General features: G+C 48.4%; 1 protein-coding gene across 3 annotated transcripts in view; it reads left to right on the plus strand.

The window, feature by feature from the left end:
- The window catches only part of MYL4 (myosin light chain 4), a 38,716-nt gene extending 20,120 nt beyond the window's left edge, over positions 1 to 18,596 (plus strand). The window contains exons 1-8 of one of the 3 annotated variants that reach the window (XM_070773697.1): positions 3,904 to 4,013; positions 4,266 to 4,422; positions 8,093 to 8,120; positions 14,894 to 15,043; positions 16,585 to 16,758; positions 17,250 to 17,327; positions 17,898 to 17,942; positions 18,427 to 18,596. In XM_070773697.1, coding sequence (XP_070629798.1) covers positions 4,300 to 4,422; positions 8,093 to 8,120; positions 14,894 to 15,043; positions 16,585 to 16,758; positions 17,250 to 17,327; positions 17,898 to 17,926 — 582 coding nt within the window. In that variant the 5' untranslated portion in view covers positions 3,904 to 4,013; positions 4,266 to 4,299 and the 3' untranslated portion in view covers positions 17,927 to 17,942; positions 18,427 to 18,596. Of the gene's footprint in view, positions 1 to 3,903; positions 4,014 to 4,265; positions 4,423 to 8,092; positions 8,121 to 14,893; positions 15,044 to 16,584; positions 16,759 to 17,249; positions 17,328 to 17,897; positions 17,943 to 18,426 lie in introns of those variants that run through there. The other 2 variants (XM_070773700.1, XM_070773698.1) reach the window with 2 other exon arrangements.
- Positions 18,597 to 20,817: the final 2,221 nt, after the last annotated feature.

Genomic DNA, 20,817 nt, shown 5'->3' on the forward strand with positions numbered 1-20,817 from the left:
TATACCTTCCTCTAGGGGATCTTCCCAACCCAGGGATCTAACCCACATCTTCTCCATTTCCTGGAAGGTGGATTCTTTAAGCCTTAAGGTACTCTATGTGGATGAAATTGGAAGCAAATGTCAGTGACTGTGAGGCAGAATGAGGACCATAAGAAAGTGGAACCTCTGATCCAGTTCCTGGGGTCTCATGAACTGTGGGCATCACTGAGTTTGAGTAATAACCAGGCTAGTGTCGGGTATCTTGACTCCTGATGTGTGTTTCTTCCTGGGAAACCATAGCTCTGGTCACTTCTGAAGTGCTAGCCACTTTGTTTTTAGCTGGGGTTGCTTAAAGAGAGTCAGAAATTGATTTGAGGAGCATCTCCTTCCCCACTGGGGTTTCAGGCAGGCAGGTTCCTCATCTGAATGTCGCTCACAGGCAGGCTGCCTAGCCCCAGGGAGCTGCTACATGCTTTCTGAGCCACAAATATTTTACTCCGTGGGTACCCAACGGCTGCCCTTCCCCTCTCCCGTTCCCTTCCACCTCCTTCTCGTTCCTAAACCCACACCTTACAATCTCGTTAGCCACTGCCACCTTAGTCATCCCTCCCTCCTGTGGGCCCCTCTCCTGGCTGTCTTTTTGGGAAACCTGAGATACCAGAGCCCACCCCTAGCTTCCTCGGCCTCAGAAAGCAAAGTGAAATTGACAACTCTTGTTTCCGCTGTGCCAGAGATGGTTTGTGGTGCCTAACTATTATTTCATACAAATCTCACAACAGCTTGAGAAGAAAATGTTTACTGTTGAGGATCCTGAGGGTGCTGGGCCCAAGATTTAGAAATGGCAAAATCAGGATTCAGACCTGTGCTTGTCTGCCTCCAAAGCCCACGCCTTTTCTGTGTTTCCAGATCCCCCAGCCCGATTCAGCGTTCTCAGCTTTCTAACCTCAGAGCTCTGTTCCCAAGCAGGTTGGACACTTTGTTTTGCCTTAGAATTGAAAGCAATTAAAAAAAATTTTTTTAAGAATAAATAAAAGAGGAGAAAGAAGAAAAAGAAAGGAAAAGACAGCCTTCCAGCTGCCTGTCTTTAGGCGATCATACTTCTTCCCAGAATGATTAGAATAACTTGTTCTTCTATTCAACTGGTTATTTTTAAACTTTTAAACCATTGAACTATATCCTAGGAAATGACTGTGGGGCCTCCAGCATATAAACACACAGGAGTCATACTGATTGAAGTGGCAGGGGTATGTCCCTTACAGCCGGAAGCAAGTTAAGGAAGCCTTACATATCTGTTGACCACTGAAAGCTCCTGATTATCTCTCATTTTAGAGATAAGGAAGCTGGGGCCCAGACGGGGAAGTGGCTGGCAGTTAGGACTAGTAACTTCCGGCTCTTGTAGCTTCTGGCCTGCAGCTTTCTTTCTTTCTAATAATTTTTATGTATGTATCTGTTTTTGGTTGTACTGGGTCTTTGCTGCTGTGCAGGCTTTCTCTAGTTGCGACAAGCGGGGTGTACTCTTTGTTGTGGTGAGCTGGTTTCTCACTGCGGTGGCTTCTCTTGCTGTGGAGCATGGGCTCTAGAGCTCGGGGACTTCATGGCTCCCGGGCTCTAGAGCACAGGCTCAGTAGTTGTGGCTGTGTTGCTCCAGGGCATTTGGGGTCCTCTCGGACCAGGGGTCGAACCTATTCTCCTGAATTGGCAGGCAGACTCCCGTCCTCCACTGCGCCATCAGGGAAGTCCCTGGCCTGCCGCTTTCTACAGTGTGGCTCTCTCTGCACCTCGTCCAGGAAGGGAATGTGAGTAGGGTCAGAGAGAGACGGAGAGTCTGGGCTTCCTCCTCCCTCCTTCCTCATCACCAACAACCTGAGCTCCCAACACCCTTGGAGGAGGTAGTCAGGGAGAGGACAGCTGGGGAGTACTAAAGGGTGCCAGCAGGTGACAAGGAGTCAGAAGGAAGATAGAAGGCAGAAGCGGTGGGGGGAGGAGAAAAGAGCCAAGGAGCTGCCATGCCAGCCCAGGACAGGACTGGCCTAGGGTTTGGGCCCTGGTCTTGCTCTAGGATCCCTTGGATGAGTCCTGGTCCCCTTTCCTGCCTCAGTATCTCTTTTTTTTTTTTTTTTTTTTTAATATGTACTTATCTATTTGGCTGTGTGGGGTCTCAGTGTGGCACAGGGCCTCTCTAGTTGGGGCATCAGGCTCAGTAGTTGTGGCACGGGCTTAGTTGCTTCACAGCACATAGGATCTTAGTTCCCAAGCAGGGATAGAGCCCACATGCCCTGCATTGCAAGGCAGATTCTTATCCACTGGACCACCAGGGAAGTCCCCTGCCTGTTTTCATTGGCGGCTTCTCTGCTTACCGAGGGAGGGAGCACGTACAGTGTACAAGAGGGGCAGGTAGTGTAGGAGCACCACTAGACACAGGAAGCTGGGAACGGCTGAAGGTCTCATGGTAGCTCTGACGTTTCCTGGGCCTCAGGTTCCTCGTCAAACCAGGAGGGATGAGACAATCTCTAAGGGCCCTTTAGACTCTGATGATGTGGGACCTGGAGCCTATGCTGAGGGAACCCAGAGAACGGGCAGATGTGGACTCTGGAGGACCAGGTGTTAGGTGCTCTAGAAGTCTTGTTTTATAGGAAAGGAAACCAGACCTAGAAAGGCTCTGACTCTTCTGCTTCTCTCAGCTTTACTTCTCTTCATCCTCTGAGCTATAGAGCTGTGCAATTCTGTGCAGTGGATAAGCTTTTTTATCATTGTTTTTCTGAGCTTTTTTTTTTTTTTAATAAAAACAGTACATGCTTGTAAAAATTTCCATGAATACAGGAAGTGAAAAAACTAAAAAACTGAAAATTGCTGTCATCCTCCTGCCCTTACCCTTCAAGTCCCCAGGGGTGTCTCCTGTTGACAGTTTGGTGTGTATTCTTCCTGACCTTTCTGATGAGCCACACACATACGTGTCCCCCACTCTATGGGGTTATAGTATCAATTATTCAAGCACAAGTCTTCCCACGTGGCACAGTGGTAAAGAATCAGCCTGCCAATTCAGGAGACTCTGGTTTAATCCCAGGATCAGGAAGATCCCCTGGAGTAGGAAATGGCAACTCACTCCAATATTCTTGCCTGGGAAATTCCATGGACAGAGGAGCCTGGTAGGCTACAGTCTGGGTTGCAAAGAGTTGGACACAGCTGAGCATTCATGCACTGCATTCAAGCATAAACTTTAGAATCAAATACACCTTTGTCCTAATCCTAGTTTATAGCTTATTAGCTGAATGGCCTTGCTATTTGACTAGTTTTAGTCTCATTCTCCTCATGTACAAAATGGGAGTAATAATAATATCTACCTTATAGGATTGTAGTGAAGATTTAAGGAAATTTTGTATGAATGACAGTTAACTACAAGTGCCTGATACCTAGTAAGCACTACGCACGCACGCACACACACACACACACACACACACACACACACCCCCAGGGGGCACAGAGTGAGTTACAGGTATAGTAAAAATGAGACTCAAGTTTTCTGACCTCTAGTCTCATTGACTTTCAGCCGAACTGTCTGCTTCTCACTCTGGCCCTGCTGGGCACAATTTACATGCTCCATTTTTGTTGAATGAATGAAGCTGTAGGGGGTGAACCCAGGAATCTGAGGTCTGCGGGAGTTCCTGGGGAGCCAGCTCTGAGAGATGGAGGGTTTTACCCTGTGGATTGGGAGGGTGTGAGACAGTGCCGGTTGGCTGGACCAGCTGCTGCTCTGGTGCTGCAGGCAGGAGTTTAAACTCAGGGCAGAGCCGAGGCCCCAGAGTGGCTCTCGGCTTAAAGGATCTTGGCTTAAAAGGAATGTGCAGTGGGCTGCCTCTGCTCAGGAGGGGCTAAAAAAAGCCTGGCCCTCCCCTGGGCTTTGTGTGAGGGTTATCAGCTGCTCAAGTCAGCTCATCTCTCTGGCTGGACTCTGGCATTTTTGAGAGGCTCTGTTTCCCTGGCCCCTCTGGGTGTCCACCAATTGACAGGAAGGGGTCAGCCTTCCTGTCTCCGAGGTGGAGGCCGTGGGGAGTGTGAAGTGTGGGGGGAAGGGCCGGGGGAGGGGGCTGGTAGCCCCAAACCTGGTGACAATACACAGTTGTCAGCTGTACCCTGCTGGTGTTTCTTCCTTTTATAGTCAGCAGCAGTTGCTCTTGCTCTCACCCAGCCCCTCTCTGGGGGCTCCTGCCCAGGATAAAAGGGGCAGGAGGCGGCCCAGGCTCCCATCTCATCTCCCTGGCGCTCCACATCTCCTGATTCCTTCCTAGGTCCCACCTCCTCGGAAGAGCCCAACAGGACAACATGCCTCCCAAGAAGCCTGAGCCTAAGAAGGAGGTGGCCAAGCCAGCCACAGCCCCGGCCGCATCTCCTGCCCCACCTCCTGAGCCCCTCAAGGAACCTGCCTTTGACCCCAAGAGTGTAAAGGTGAGTGAGCCTCAGCCACTGGGATGGGGGTGGGGGTGACATTCAGGGTTCTCTTGGCCCTGGAGCTCAGAGATCTGCTTCATGGAGGCTGGACTGGGGTGAGGGCTGAGGTGTCTGCGCCCACGATCATAGTCCCAGGGGTGATGGACAACGTGCTGGGGAGCGCTCTTTTGGTTGGTAGGCTGTTCTTTTTCCTCAAGAACAGCTTTCTGCCCTGACTGAGGAAGCCCTGCTCTGTTATCCCACATTTGCTCGGTAAAGTCGGAAATGGCAGGGAGGCACAACCAACCAACCACCCAAACTATTTTTCAGGCACCACAGTGAAGAAAAAAGACTGTGTGATATCTTTAAGCGAAAAGACGCAGAACAATCACTTCCGGTTTATTGCAGAGTAGGTGATGTCAATAGCGAGGGAGCATGATTTCTGTGTGCTGGGGACTGGGAAAGGTTTCACTTGCAAAGACCCTTGCAGTGGATGGGTGGTGGGGGCAAGGAGACCCTAGGTAAGGTGAGAAGAGCCAGCTTGCCTCTCCTTTTCCCTACCCAGGTGGACCCCTCCTGCCTGTGGGTTCTAGAATCATTCAGCGTTTCTCTTCCTCCTTCACTTGGAGCCTTCACTTCACAAGAGGTGTTGAGAGTTTTGGAGGTTGCATCGCTTGACAGGCCGTGGCCCAGTGGTCAGGAGGCTGGGGTGTTCAACCCTCAGCCCGTCTGTAGTCTCTTTTCTTCCTCATCTGTGCCCTTACCCTGGGCTCCTGCGTGGAGTATGCAGTGGTCCGACCCATCCCAGTCTGAGACCCTCTGTCTCAGCAGGTGTGGGGGCTGGGCCAGGCTTCCTCGGCTGCCCCAGCCCTGTTCCCTCTCTGCCCCGCCCTGCTCCCCTCACACTGGAAGGCTCCTCTCCTTGGAGCTGGTATAGACCCTGCCTGCTGATTCAGTCATTTTAGGCCTCTCAGCTATCTGGCCCAGCTGCTTAAGGAATGGAACTGGGAAGGGATGAGCCAAGGAAGGAGGGGCTCAGAGCCCCCTGGAGACTCAAGCAGTTTAAAGCATCAGCGCCAGAATGTAAGAGGTCAAGTGGCTACTGGTATGAAAAGCTATTAATAACTGGTTGGGAATGGTGGGCCCTTGGGGATCTCAGCCTCAGGGCAGAGCTGGGGGGTTGGTGAGTTATCAGATCAAAATTACAGCTCAGGGCCTGGTTCTATGACAAAGAGGCCAGGAAACTAGCCTCCAGAACTCTAACTGGATGACACTTGTTGGCTCTCCCAGCGTTCTTCCGAGTGTCCACAGCCCTGGGGGACCTGCCACCGTGCCCAGAACCATAGGGTTAACCTATGGTCATTCCAGTAAGGGAGGAGTTAAGCAGACCTGGCTTGGCCAAGAGATGGAGGCAGTTTCCCCACCACTGGGCTTGGTTATGGGACACTCTGGGGAAACTGAGGCAAAGGAAAAGACCTTGAAAGTGCCCGAAGCTTTTCTAGGTCATACACCACTCCCTCTGTGAGCAGAGCCTAGCAAGAAAAGCTGACTATCTCCCCTTTTAGGAAACCTGTATTTCTGATTAGTTCTGATAACGTACTGTTCCTGTGGGTCAACCTAGTCTGGACAAGAGCTGCCTGCTGGTATCAGTGGAGTGCCTTCTCTTTGGCCTATCACTTCCCCTCTAGCACCCACCTTTCCCAATTTCTTGCCTCTGGTTGCAATTGTCTTCTCCATGTCTGGGTCTTCCAGTTCTAGGAGTTGTTGAAATTGCTTTAAAGTGGAAAAAAAATTAGGTATCTTTCACGAGGGTCATTTCCCCTCTTATACTTACCCAGTTCCTTTGCTTAGAAGGTTCTTTGCTCAAAGACAGAGCAAAAGTATAAATGAAATAAACCAGACGAAGACAAATACTTCGTGGTAGAACATGCCTGTGGAATTTAAATAAAAATAAAAAGTCAAACTGTAGAAACAGAGAGTAGAAAAGTTGTTGCCAGGGGCCGGTCTGAGGATCTAATGTAAAACATGGTGACTACGATCAGTAATACTGTATTGTATAATTGAAATTTGCTAACAGAGTAGAGGGCTTCCCAGGTAGCACTAGTGGTAAAGAACCTACCTGCCAACGCGGGGGACATGAGAGACACTGGTTTGATCCCTGGGTCGGGAAGATCCCCTGGAGAAGGGAAAGGCAATCCACTCCAGTGTTCTTGCCTGGAAAATCTCATAGACAGAGGAGTCTGGCGGGCTACAGTTCATGGGGTCACAAAGAGTCAGACGTGACTGAAGTGACTTAGCACAGCACAACAGAGTAGAACCTAAGTGTTCTCACAAAAATAAAATAGAAAATAAATAAATAAGGTGACACATTATCAGTTAACACATGGGAGGAATTCTTTCACAATGTATACATATATTAAATCATCACAGTGTACACTTTCAATATCTTACAATTTTGTCAATTATACCTCAATAAAGTAGAAAAAATTTTAAAAAAAGATAAAGCAAAGGTAAACTTAAGTCCAATGTGTGTGGTTATGACTATATATTCTGATGTTATGTTTTTATATTAATATTTCTTACACGTTTACTCCTGGGACTTAAAGCATTGCAAAGTAAGGCAAGTGGCACCGTTCCTCAGAGGGTTCATTCAAGGCATCCTTTGCCCCATTTGGGGGGTTTCTTTAGCTTTCTGGCCACTGTCACCTACACCTCTGGCAAAGTCCGTCCTGGGCATGGCCAGTTGCTTTCCCCACACAGTGTAACCTTTTTCCTGCTCTCCTAGCTCATTCTGGCCACCTTCAGGGGTTCTCATTAGTGACGTCAGCTTTGGATGGGCACAGAGCAGCAGAACCAGAACTAGGAAGAAGAAGAAGATGCTCCAGGATTGGTCTCCACCACCAGTGGAGGGCGGATTTGAGGGGGTGGTGGTGGATAAAGACCATGAAGTAACACACGAGATGCTAAATTAAAATGATGACTCATGCTTGTTCATTGTCATTCATCTTCAGAGCTTTCCACCTTCTGCTTTTATACTCAGATTTGAATTGAGGGGAAGAAAATCCAAAATTTACTCCTTGCAACAAATAGTTTTTGAGTACCTACTCTGTGTCAGGTTTTTTCTTTCCAATTCCCTGCCCGGTGGGGACCCGGCTTTTAAGGAGCCATGGTACACGTAAAGGCATGACTGGAAAACAGGAAGCATCCTGGGCTCGCTCACACTAGGCTTCCCTGCAGGGTGCCTGGGAGGGATGTGTGCTGAAGGAGGGGCTGGAGTGGAAGGGGGTGAGGGAAGGCTTCTTGAAGGAGGTAGATTGAAAGTCAGTGTCAAGTAGAAAGGGGAGAAACCATTTACAGTGGCTAGGATGGAATTTACATTTGATCCAAAGGAATTATAATAAGGAGTTGTGTGGGCTCCAGAGTTATTCAGAGCACTTCTCTTTCCCTCTCACTTGGAGCCATCACTTCATAAGTGGTGTTGAGAGAGCTTTGGAGGCTGCAGTATTTGATAGGCTGTCAGTTGTGGCTTGGTCATCAGGAGGCCAGTGTCTGACTGTCAGCCCATAATCTCCTTCCCTCCTCATCTGGGTCTACGGCAGGTGACCCAGCATCCCCGGAAGCTGTTTCTGCTTCTCACTGGAAGCCGTTAGCAGTCCCAGCCCTCATTCCTCTGTGTTTCTCTCCACAGATAGACTTCACTGCTGACCAGATCGAAGGTGAGTACTAATAACTCCAACACCCCCTCCACACCCTCTCTGTTGTGACTCCTGGGGAAGGGGTTGTCATGATCACCATAATAGTAATCATCAGTGTCACTGTCATCACCATCATCGCTATTGTCACCATCACCACCACCACCATCATCATCACCATCATTTCATCACCATCATCACTATTGTCACCATCACCACCATCACCATCACCACCACCACCATCATCACCACTAGCATCACCATCATCACCACCACCAACATCATCACCACTAGCATCACCATCATCACCACCATCACCACCATCACCATCACCACCACCACCATCATCATCACCATCATTTCATCACCATCATCACTATCGTCACCATCACCACCATCACCATCACCAGCACCACCATCATCATCACCACTAGCATCACCATCATCACCACCATCACCATCACCATCATTTCATCACCATCATCACTATCGTCACCATCACCACCATCACCATCACCACCACCACCATCATCACCACTAGCATCACCATCATCACCACCACCAACATCATCACCACTAGCATCACCATCATCACCACCATCACCACCATCACCATCATTTCATCACCATCATCACTACCATCACCATCACCACCATCACCATCACCACCACCACCATCATCACCACTAGCATCACCATCATCACCACCACCACCATCACCATCATTTCATCACCATCATCACTATCGTCACCATCACCACCATCACCATCACCACCACCACCATCATCACCACTAGCATCACCATCATCACCACCACCACCAACATCATCACCACTAGCATCACCATCATCACCACCACCACCAACATCATCACCACTAGCATCACCATCATCACTACCATCACCACCATCACCATCATTTCATCACCATCATCACTATCGTCACCATTACCACCATCACCATCACCACCACCACCATCATCACCACTAGCATCACCATCATCACCACCACCACCATCACCATCATTTCATCACCATCATCACTATCGTCACCATCACCACCATCACCATCACCACCACCACCAACATCATCACCACTAGCATCACCATCATCACCACCACCACCAACATCATCACCACTAGCATCACCATCATCACTACCATCACCACCATCACCATCATTTCATCACTATCATCACTATCGTCACCATTACCACCATCACCATCACCACCACCACCATCATCACCACTAGCATCACCATCATCACCACCACCACCATCATCATCACCACCACCATCACCATCATCACCACCATCACCATCACCATCATTTCATCACCATCATCAGTGCAAACCTGTATTTGAGTCAGGGTACACAAAGGCATGACGGGAAACAGTTATGCAAAATAGCAAGTATAGGGAATTCCCTGGTGGCCTCATGGTTAGGATTCTGGGCTTTCACTGTCAGGGTTCAATCCCTTGTCAGGGAACCGAGATTCCCAGTGCGGCCGAAAAAACAATCCAAAAACCAAACAAAAACGCCACCACAAACAAACAAACAAAAACAAAACAGCACGTATGGGTTTACTCTTTTTTGACTGTTCTTACTTAAGCACTTTACATGCGTTAATTTATTTAATTCTTACCACAACCCTATGAGGTAGGGACTATCACCACCCCACTTTACAGGTGATAAAACCGAGGCATAAAGAGGTTGGGTGGTCTGCTCAGTCTCACACAGATAGTTGTTGGTAGAGCGAGGATTCCAACTAAGGCAATCTGATTCCAGACTTGAGTTCTGAACAGCTCTGCCAGACAGCCTGGAACATAACAGATGCATAGCAAAAAAAGTTTTTTTTTCTTTTCTCTACACTAAAATCCAAGATATTTAAAAGCCATCATTTCTGTTCCTGTTATTGAAAAGCCCTCCTTAGGCTACCAGCTCTCTCCCTCTGCATCATGAAGTCTGCCAAGACGCTCAACCCCCTAATGGTGGCAGGCCCAGCGGTGTCTTGGGGGGACCCTAGTCCACCTGTGGTCTCCATCAACTCTTCTCTATCTTTGATGAAGACAATTTGTTTTCTCAATGTTATATAAATATTATTAAGTGTAGCTTCTAGGCAAGTCCCTCAGCCCTTCTTTTGTAGGATTCTGGTGTTTTGAGAACGAAATGTTTCATCATGTGATGTCTACTTTAGAGCCTCACCCTCACTGCAATTTATCCCTCTGTTTCCCCCATCAAATCACTCTTGGACAGAAAATCATATGAACTGGAAGGGACCTTGATTTTAAGCACTGGCTATGTTTGAAAAATTAAACTAACACAAGCACATGATAAAAATTAGTATACTACTTAAAAATAAGTAATGAAAATAAAAATATTTTCCCCTTGCTTTCCTTTCATGCTGATCTGCTCTCCCCAAAACAATCATTGTTAACAGGTCTATGTATCCCTTGATAAAAATATATCATGTTATACCAGTACATATGTAAGTATGTGTAAAGTTTACACAGATTGAGTCCTAGGGTACATACTCTCCTGCATCTTTCATTTAATATGCATTTGGGTTCAACAATATATAACACAGTATATATTATTTAATAATCTATTTAAATGTTTTTTTATATTTAACACAAAACAGTTCTACCTCATTCTTTTAAAACATTGTATAGATTCTCACATGTTGATACACTTTTTAATCCAATTAGTTCATATTGCTAGACCTTCAGATTATCCCCAGCTGGGGGAAAAATCATTATGCTTTCCCCAGGAGACTTTCCTAGCAATGAGTCAAAGTATATGTGCATTTTATTTTTTTTATTCTTAAAAATTAATTAATTAGGCTGCCTTGGGTCTCTGGGGCACACATAGTCTTCACCATGTGATGCAGGAGCTTATGTGACAGCTCACAGACTCTCTAGCTGTGGAGAGTCGCTTAGCTGCTCCTTGGCATATGGGATCTTGGGGCTTCCCAGATGGCGCTAGTGGTAAAGAACTCGCCTGCCAACTCGAGAGACATAAGCGACGCTGGTTGGATCCCTGGGTCGGGAAGATTCCCCCGGAGAAGGAAATGGCAACTCACTCCAGTATTCTTGCCTGGAGAATCCTGTGGACAGGGAAGCCTGGTGGGCTACAGTTCACAGGGTCGCAGAGTCGGACACGACTGAGTGACTAAGCACACACATATGGGATCTTAGTTTCCTGACAGGGATGGAACCGGCGTCCTGCATTGCAAGGCAGATTCTTAACCACTGGACCACCAGGGAGGTGTCAAGTCTATGTGCATTTAAAATTGTAATAGTTATTGTCAAGTTTCCCCTCCCAAAAAGCCAGTTACTCACAAAAGGGGCGTGATGATGGCAGATGCATTTTGAATCTAGTGAACTAAATTTGACTCCATTTTTGTATTAGTCTGTTGACAATCACTTTCTGTCAATAGTCTGGAGTGCTGTGAAATTCTTAAAATTAATTTTAATGCATTTTAGTTACATATTATGGACTTCCCAGGTGGCTCAGTGGTAAAGAATCTGCTTGCCAATGTAGGAGACACGGGTTCGATCCCTGGGTCAGGAAGATCCCCTGGAAATGGAAATGGCATCTCACTCCAGTATTCTTGCCCGGGAAATCCCATGAACAGAGGAGTCTGGCAGGCTACAGTCCATGGGGTTGCAAAAGAGTCAGAAATGACTTCGCGACTAAAGAGTAACAGCAAGCTAAATTTATACTCATTGTAAATACAAACACAGTGATATGCAGGAAGACTAGAAAATCAGTGATAAACATTTTTCATTTCCCAAGTGAGAATCCTGGTCAAAGCCAACTGGGACAGCTAGCTGCCTTTTTTCTCCGTGAAGATTTTCAGGGCTGGGGCTTAGCTGATTCCAGGCTTTCGTCCCTCTGACTTCAAAGGCATTGTTCCTTAGGTTGGATTAGAATTGTTTCTGTTTTGATCTTGCTCCCATCTCTTCCTTTGCTCCTTGGTCAAGCTGAAGATGATTTTCTTCTGTTTTGCTGGAAGAAGCTGAAGATGATTTTCTTCTGTTTTGCTGGAAGAACACTATTTGGAACCAGGAGACTTGGCTATTAGCCCTAAATCTGCCACTGGTGACCCTGAGACTTAGGGCAAGTCACTTCTTTAAACCTGAATTTTCTCTTCTGCAAAGTGAAGGTATTCGATTCTCTTCAATTCAGAAATTCTGTGATTCTTTTGAGCGTTCTCTAGATAACCTCCATCTATTTGAGATAGTCATCAAATCCTTTCTTAGCTTTGTAATCTCCGGGTGATATAACCCCAAATTCTTTTATGTTTTTTTTTTTTTTTTCTCATAGGAGCTAGTTTCTAACTCCTGACTTCCTTCTCTGGTCCCTCTCCAGATTTCCATATCCCTTTGGAAAGGTATCAGCATTGCTCATTGCTCTAGCAGGCAGCTCGCTACTATAGAACTTTGAGAAAAAGTTTCTTCAGAGACCATGAATGTCATCTCTCATATACGTTGAGATCACTGGGCTAGTTTTCCCCCTAGTTGCCATCCTAGACTTCAGTGTCGGGTTTTTATGTGTGCGCCAGCCTTCCCAGCAGGCAGGAACATTCACTGGGACAACAGGCCACTTCCTCCTCCTCTCTCCTCACTTGTTTTCCCTAATAGTTGGCTGGAAGTCACATCTGCAGTGGCCTATAAATGAGGATAGTAATATCTATAGTATAAAGTTTTTGTAAATATAGATGGGGTAATTCATGCAAAGTTATCAACTCAGAGGCTGGCCCATGACAAGTGCTCAAACCATAGGTCATCATTCTTATTCTTGTTCAATCTTCCTGTTAAACATCATTCTTTTATGTGGAGACTGCATCTTTAAGTTTGCCCTCGCTCTTCTGAATGAGTTAGGAGATCCAAAAGCCTGAGTGCAGATTCAACTACTGTATTTATCGGACAATGAATTTGTGCCAGAAGCCATGCTAATAGCTTTACATGTTAAGAATTTAATTCTTCTAACAAAGCTGTGAGGTCGGTGCTCTTCCTTTTGACAGAGGAGGAAACCAAGGTTCAGTGAGGTTATGTGGCTTGGCTAAGATCACAAAGTTAAGTGTTAAAATTGGGATTAAAGTCAGTGAGAGATTACTAACAACAGTATTGTTGGGGAAATGACAGAGTTAAGATTTTTTTACATGCGCTATTGTATTTTATTTGAATGTAATTTAAGGATCCTATGAGGTAGGTGCCATTTATAAAAGAAGAGGTTTATAGAGGTTAAATATTTACTTGCCCGAGGTCACATAGCTAGTAAGCAATGGAAATGGAATTTGAGCTCAATTATTTAGTAATTTGAAAGACATGCGGTTTTATCTCTTTGCAATTCATACAAAGCCTAATAAAGAGCTGCAGGTAAACATCTTGGGGAACCTGTTTTGATCTGTGGAATGATTTGTAAATAATCCATATGCGGCCTCTAAGGAAGTAAGTGTTTCTAAAGTACTTAGAGAGGATTAAAAGCAGCTTTTCTCCTAAGTAGTTCACACATTCTTCTCAGGTTTATATTGTTAATCCACTTTGTAAACCGCTTCTTCATGGGTAGCACAAGGGTACTTCAATGCCATACCCAGTCCAAATTGTCCCCGGTAATGAGCTGGTTGAACCCAAATTGATGAGGAATGAGGTTGTTTGCAAAGGGCCCAGGAGTGCCTTCATTCAGCCTGGTGCCCTGGACTCCTGTACTGGTATCTTCTGGGAGTCTGGCTTCAGAACTAGAAATATAATAATAACCACTTGCCTGCTTCCCTGGTGGCACTGGTGGTAAAGAATCCATCTGCCAATGCAGGAGATGCAAGAGACGTGGGTTGGATCCCTGGATTGGGAAGATCCCCCAGAGAAGGGCATGGCAACCCACTCCAGTATTCTTGACTGGGAAATCCCATAGACAGAGGAGACTGTCCATGGGGTTGCAAAGAATTGAATGTGATTGACCCCACATGCACGTGTGCACACATACACACACACACAGTTAGCTAAGTCACTTACCACGTGCTAGACACCATGCTTGGGGGGCTTTGTCATCCCCCCCGCAACCCCAACAGGTGCACACTGTCATTCCACCTTAGAGCTGAGAGACAGAGGGCCCACGGAAGTTGGGAGTTTGCCTGAGGCCACCTGTGGGTCAGTGGCAGAGCTGGGGTGGGTTGACTATCCAACCTTGCCACCTTGTCTGGCCTGAGAGCTCCCTTTCAGCCTGGGACAGGCATTACTGTTATTGGCTGACTTCTGAACGGGTCTTATCCCTTTGCAAAGTGGCTCCACACACTGCTCCCTCCTTTGGCACTCAACTGGGAGGGTCAGGTGAGGACTGACTCTTGGTGTGTTTGCTTAAGGAAACTGAGACCCAGCCCAGCTTATTCCACATTGGTTGGCAGAGCCAGGAGGGGAATCCAGGAGTCCTGACTCCTGATCCAGTGCTCTTTTTACTTCCCTGCTTTTTTTTCACTGTCAGGCACTTCACCTGCAGAGGGAAAGATGAGTGGATGGGAAGGGTAGAGGAGGGGAGACGTCAAATGATGTGACAAGTGGTTCCTGGAAGAGATCCCAGGCCCAGTGCTGGAACAGGTCATGGGGGCTCCAGGACAGTGCTTTAGTTGTCAAAGATGGGGTGGGCATGGGTTCCAGGGAGGGGCTGGCGTGCTGGCTGTAGAGAAATATTTTATCAACTCCATTGACCTGCTCTTCAACAAGGGTAGAAGCTGATCAGCCCCTAGTCACTGCCTTCGCTTGGCCCCAGGGGGCTGCAGTCAGTCTTTTCTCTGCAGAGTTCAAAGAGGCCTTTTCGTTGTTTGACCGGACACCGACGGGAGAGCTGAAGATCGCCTATGGGCAGTGTGGGGACGTGCTGCGAGCCCTGGGCCAGAACCCCACCAATGCCGAGGTGCTGCGTGTCCTGGGCAAGCCCAAGCCGGAAGGTCAGCCTCCCCTCTCCACCCCTGGGGCTCTCTCCCTTCAAGACCAACATGCTCTCCTCAGGTTACCTGCCTCCCATTGCTAGAATGACCCGGAAACATCTGGCCCTTGGTCAGTCCTCAAAAGAGTGTGACCTGGGCTTGTTCTCATGTTCTCTGTGAGAGTGGGAGCTCCTGGGGAGCAGGCGTGACTTTCTACTGCTTCAGGGCACCTGGGACATGAGGCAGGGGGGCTAGGAGGGAAATTGGGAACTGACCACCGCCCCCGCCTCCACCAGAAATTGTGGGTGAGGTGTTACAGCACTGAGATGTCCCGTGACCACCATGAGTTGTATCACAGATAATGTGTTTCTGATAATACAGCACTGAGATTGCAAATTATTCATTTAATATAAATTAGAGCAGACTCCGGCTCAGCTCTATAATGATGCCTGTTTCACTGGTTTGCATTAGATAGGTTTTAGTGAATGAGGGTTTAGAAAGTGGTACAAGGGGTCCCATTTGTGAATGTCATCTGTCACTGTGGCAGTCAGGCTAACAGCTGCCCTAACACATGAGTCCTTCTGAGGGGCCAGGGCTGGGCAGACCTGGGCAGGAGCCCTTAGCCAGGGTGGATCGTTTCTAGAGATTTCCTGGGCCCTATATTGGGGCCTTCCTGCCCTCTTCCTTGGTTCTGGGTCCTTCCCTTCCTACTCTTGCTGTGGAAGAAAAGGTGAAGGATGTGGGTCAGAAAGGACCAGAGGACCAGGAGCCTGCCTGTGTCAGCAGAGCTTCTCAGAGGGCAAAAGATATTTGGGTCTTTCCATTGTGGGAGGTTTCTGGGTTATAAAAGAAAGCAATGTCAGCCTTGGGATACTTAAAAATGGTTTTACCTCTATGAAAGTATTGTTTTTTTTTTAACTTTGGTAAATATTCAAGAGTTTTTATTCCAGGTTTCTCATCTTTTTCCTATTGTTCAGTAGGAATTCTTTAAATAATTATTGCAATCTGTAGTTTAATAACAGAAATTGTCTTTTGCCAATTTCTTTTTGCAGTTTATAGCTTGTCAAAAACACAAAAGTAAATTAAAACTTTTAACACAGCACAATGTGGGAGACAGGTGCTAGTCATTATTGATTCAGACTTGCTCCAGGCGGTGGGGACTAGTGAGGGGACCCAAATTTGGAGTTGTGCAAAGTTTCCTTTTTGCGGTCTTCTCAGTTTACCCTTGAGACTGGGAGTATCCGAAGTCTAAGTGGTGAATGTGAGAATGTGAGAACTTGGGGCTGCTCACCTCCCTGCCCCACTGGCCGCCTGGAATTCAGAGGTCAGGGTGGAGTCACAGGTCCCGGGTCCTTTCACTGAGAAGAGTGCCCAGAGCCAGCTCTTGCCGGGCTCCTGGGGCTTTGTGCCCTCCAGGATTCCTGACTGGGGGCCCCACCCAGAAGTGACGGCAGCCGAGCTCTGGGCTAGCCTGGCAGAGCCGGCCGGATGAGACCCCTCCCGAGCCTCTGGTCCCCTCAAGCTCACGTCGAATTCCTTTCCTTCCCGGTCCCTGCCGGAAGAGATGAATTCCAAGATGCTGGACTTTGAGACCTTCCTGCCCATCCTGCAGCACATCTCCCGAAACAAGGAGCAGGGCACCTATGAGGACTTCGTGGAGGGGCTGCGTGTATTTGACAAGGAGAGCAATGGCACGGTCATGGGCGCTGAGCTTCGCCACGTCCTTGCCACCCTGGGTACGTATGCCCGCCAGGCAGGGGCAGAGCCCAAGGGAGAGGAACAGAAGAAGCATGGTGTATGTTGGGGTGACGTGGGGCTCCCTGCATCCTGAGTCTCATGTTCTGGTCCAAGCCCGTCTCCCTGGGTTCTGTAGGTACCATCGTCCCCAACTGGGTTTGCTCAGCAGGGTTGGAAGGAGAGGAGAGCAGGCTGGCAGAGCAGGGTGAGGCCTGAAAGGTGGGACCCAGGGCCCCTGTCCTTTTCTTTGCCTCTGTCGCTAGGGCCTTGGTCTGCTCACCCACTGGTGGCTGTAGGCAAAGGGAGAGACCTTGGGGGCTAGGAAGGGTCTTAAGACCTTGACTCCACCTTTCAGAGCCTTGGGGGTGGTTTGGTTTGACCACTTCCTTGATCCAGGAAGTCCTGGGCCATCAGACTCAAGGGGGTGTTTGGGTTTGGCCGGTCCTCCTTTGCCCATCTGTCATTAAGTGCCCACTGTCTCCCACCCCAGGGGAGAAGATGAGTGAGGCTGAAGTGGAGCAGCTGTTAGCAGGTCAGGAGGATGCCAATGGCTGCATCAATTACGAAGGTACCAGCTCATTTCGCACTTCCTCGGGCAGCCAGGGATGGGGTGGGGTGGGTACAGTTCCGGCCAGGAGAGGCTGCAGGACAGAACAGATGCAGGAGTGGAGGATATGTGTGCCCCACGGTCTTTGGTGAGCTCCCAGTGGATATTGCTCTTTTCCCTCCTGGGAGTGAACATCACTGCATAATGGAAGGAGCGTGGATTTTGGAGATAGCTCTGTGATATACCAGCTGGGTGATCTTAAGCAAGTTGCTTACCTCCTCTTAACATTGGTTTTCTCATCTGAGCAACGGGGTGATGCTGGCCCCTTTTCCAGGGTTGCAGGGATTGGCAGAGATAATGTAGCTCATTTCATCCATGTCTGGTATCAGCACAGAGAGGGCACACAGAGCAGCGGTTAGTTCCCTTCCTTTCTTCCACCTTCTCCCCATCAACCCCAAACAGGAAACGGAATCATAGTCTGAAGAAAGGGTGGTGGGAAGGTTTGCGGTCCGGTGGTATAAAGCAGGGAGGAGGGGTTTAAGGGGCCGAGAGGGGCCATGTGATGTGGCTGTTTTCCGTCTTCTTTCCCAGCCTTTGTCAAGCACATCATGTCTGGGTGAAGCAGACCCCTCCAGGGTGAGTGCAGCCCACCCCCACTGGGGGGTGCCCAGAGCCACACCACATGCCCTAGAGCCCTTCTCTTCCGGCTTCACCCCCTCGAGGACACTTCAGGAGACAGAGAGCAGTCCGGCCCCACCCACCGCCCCTGCATTCTTAGTGCTCCCGTCACCTCCCCTTCATCCCTTCCTGCCCTGCCCCTGCCCTCCTTGGTCTTTGCACCCAATCTTGACCCACCAGTCACATCCTCCTGCCTCTTCCGGGGTCTCTCAAGGCCAGATGAATCGCTCAGGTGGGGCTTCCTCTGTGGGCTTCTGGCTGTGAGGAGCCAGGTTGCAGGTGGAAGAGAATGTCCTGGGCCTAGGGCCTTGACCCTGATCCTCTTCACCCCCTTCCCTGAGCCCCTACGGCCTTGGTGCCGGCTGGTGGAGGTGGGGTCATCATCAGGAGCTGGGGTGTGGAGGGGGAAGTAGAACCCTTTCCGTCTCACGCTCTCTTTCAGGTGCCTGGCCCGGGGCCTTAGCCCAGGTGAGTTACCAAGAGGCCCAGAGTGACTGAGCTGGAGCTGGAGTCCTGGACTTTCCACTGCATGGCAGCCCTGGGGACTTCAAGGGCCCACAGTCCTCCCCATAAATAAACAGCTTCAGCAAGGCTGGGCTGAGGTCCCAACCAGCCTCTGAGTTGTTTTTTAAAGCCAATTAATTTGTTGAGTTGGGTTTTTGTGAGTGTGTGTGTGATAATGTCACCTGAGGCCTCATGCATATTCCTCAGGAGAATGAGCAATATCTGGGAGCTGGGGGACATGGGCCGGGGCCCAGGGAGCTAGAAACAGGAGGGTCACACCGTGAGCAGAGAGTTTTGGAAGGGTCTTCAGTCTGAGGACCTGTTATCAGGAGGAGCTTCATTTCCTTCCAAGGCTCATTCTCTACCTTAGGTCTGTCCGGGTGACAAGCAGAAAGAGGGCCACTAGGAGCCCTGGGGATACCAAGGGATCCTCAAATGGTCCTTGCTTCCTCCTCTTCTTTTAAAAATATTGTGGTAAAATGCGCATAAAATAACGGGACTTCTCTAGTGGCTCAGATGGTAAAGAATCTGCCTGCAATAGAGGAGACCCGGATTCAATCCCTGGGTTGGGAAGATCCCCTGGAGAAGGAAATGGCAACCCACTCCAGTATTCTTGCAGCACATAATATACAATTTTCCATCTTAACAGTTTTTAAGTGTTCAGTTCCGCAATGTTAAGTGTGTTCACATTGGTGTGTAGCAAGTCTCCAGAACTTTTTCATCTTATAAAACTGAAACTCTATATCCATTAAACAATAAATCCCCATCTCCCCCTCTCTCCAATCCCTGGCGACCACCATTCTACTTCCTGGATCTATGAATTTGACTACTCTAGACAGCTCATATGAGTGGAGTCATAGTGTATTTGTCTTTTTGTGACTGGTTTATTTCACTTCACGTAATGTCTTCAAGGTCCATTTGTGTTGTAGTGTGAGAATTCCCTTCTTTTTTAAGGAGGAATAGTGTTCCATTGTATGTGTGCAGGTACCACATTTTGTTTATGGTTCTTGTAACTTTTGATCACGCCACATGGCATATGGGATCCTGGTTCCCTGACTAGGGATCTAACTTGCACCTGTCCCCTGCATTGGAAACTCAGAGTCTTAATCATTGGGCCACCAGGGAAGTCCCAGTCCTTGTATCTTCATATGGGCCTCTTAGGTGTCTCTTCCCCTGAGAGCAAGGCCCCTGATGCCTGATTCAGCCCTGCTTGTTCTGGGCATCTCACTGACTCCCTGGCCACATCCAGGACTCCATACAGGACTCTGCATCAGGGAGAGCATCAAGGCTTCAGAGGAAGCACAGACCTCAGGCTGGGCAGGCAGGGGTGTGGCGGGAGGCAGCTGGGAAAAGGAGAGACAAGAAACCAGAGATTGAGAAGGGGACAGACCAGGTCATGAAATGAGAGACACACATATGAGCAGAACCCCCTGGATGGGGGTCCCCACATCCCTGAGAGCCCCCAAGGTGGATTAGACCCTCCTCCTCTCACAGCCTTTCTGCTGCCCTCTCACGGCATCCAGATGCAGAACTTTGTGAAACACCCTTTATAAGTCCAGCCAAGGCTGAGAGTCCATGAGCCCAAAAGGGAAGTTGTCACGGGAAGCTGAGAACCATGAGCCCAAACTCAGCCTCCTCAGAATTTAAAGTCTGGTTGGGAAGATGAGACCAAGGCCCATGTGTATCTTTTCTTCTGTGAGGAAGGGGCTCCAGTGATGGGAGAGACCTGTTGAATCATAAAACTTGAGATCTTTATGTAGTTGTGATAGGGGTCATTGACTCCAGCGGTTTTCAAACGTGGTTGTAGCTCCATAGCCTTTTAAAAAATTGTTTATTTATTTACTTGGCTGTGCTGGGTCGTAGTTGTGGCTATTACCATTCATGGGCTCTTAGCTGAGGCATATAGGATCTAGTTCTCAGACCAGGGATTGAACCCAGGCCCCTTACATTGGGAGCAGAGTCTTAAACCACTGAACCAGCAGGGAAGTCTTGGCTCCATAGCCTTTTACTCAAACTAAATTCTGTGCAGAAGCCAATGCATGAACCGAATGGAGCAGAGATTCTCCAGCTGAGGAGTGAGGGATGGATGCCTGTGTCTTGAGTCTCTACCTGGGCTCCTTAGGGCACAACCAGAAGACCACTGACTGAGTCAGACCTGCTAATTGTAAAAGTAAGGCAATGGCTCCTTAGGAGAGACTTGACTCACCCAAGGTCACAGCTAATGACCCATGAACCCAGGTCCCCAGAATCCCCAATTTTCCCATTTTTCGACACACATCAATTGGCCTTTGAAATTTTTTTCAAGTTAGGCTCTTGGGAGCTTCTCTCT

This window comes from Bos indicus, chromosome 19 (genome assembly GCF_029378745.1).
Source record: "Bos indicus isolate NIAB-ARS_2022 breed Sahiwal x Tharparkar chromosome 19, NIAB-ARS_B.indTharparkar_mat_pri_1.0, whole genome shotgun sequence".
In the NCBI taxonomy this organism is placed as follows: Eukaryota; Metazoa; Chordata; class Mammalia; order Artiodactyla; family Bovidae; genus Bos; species Bos indicus.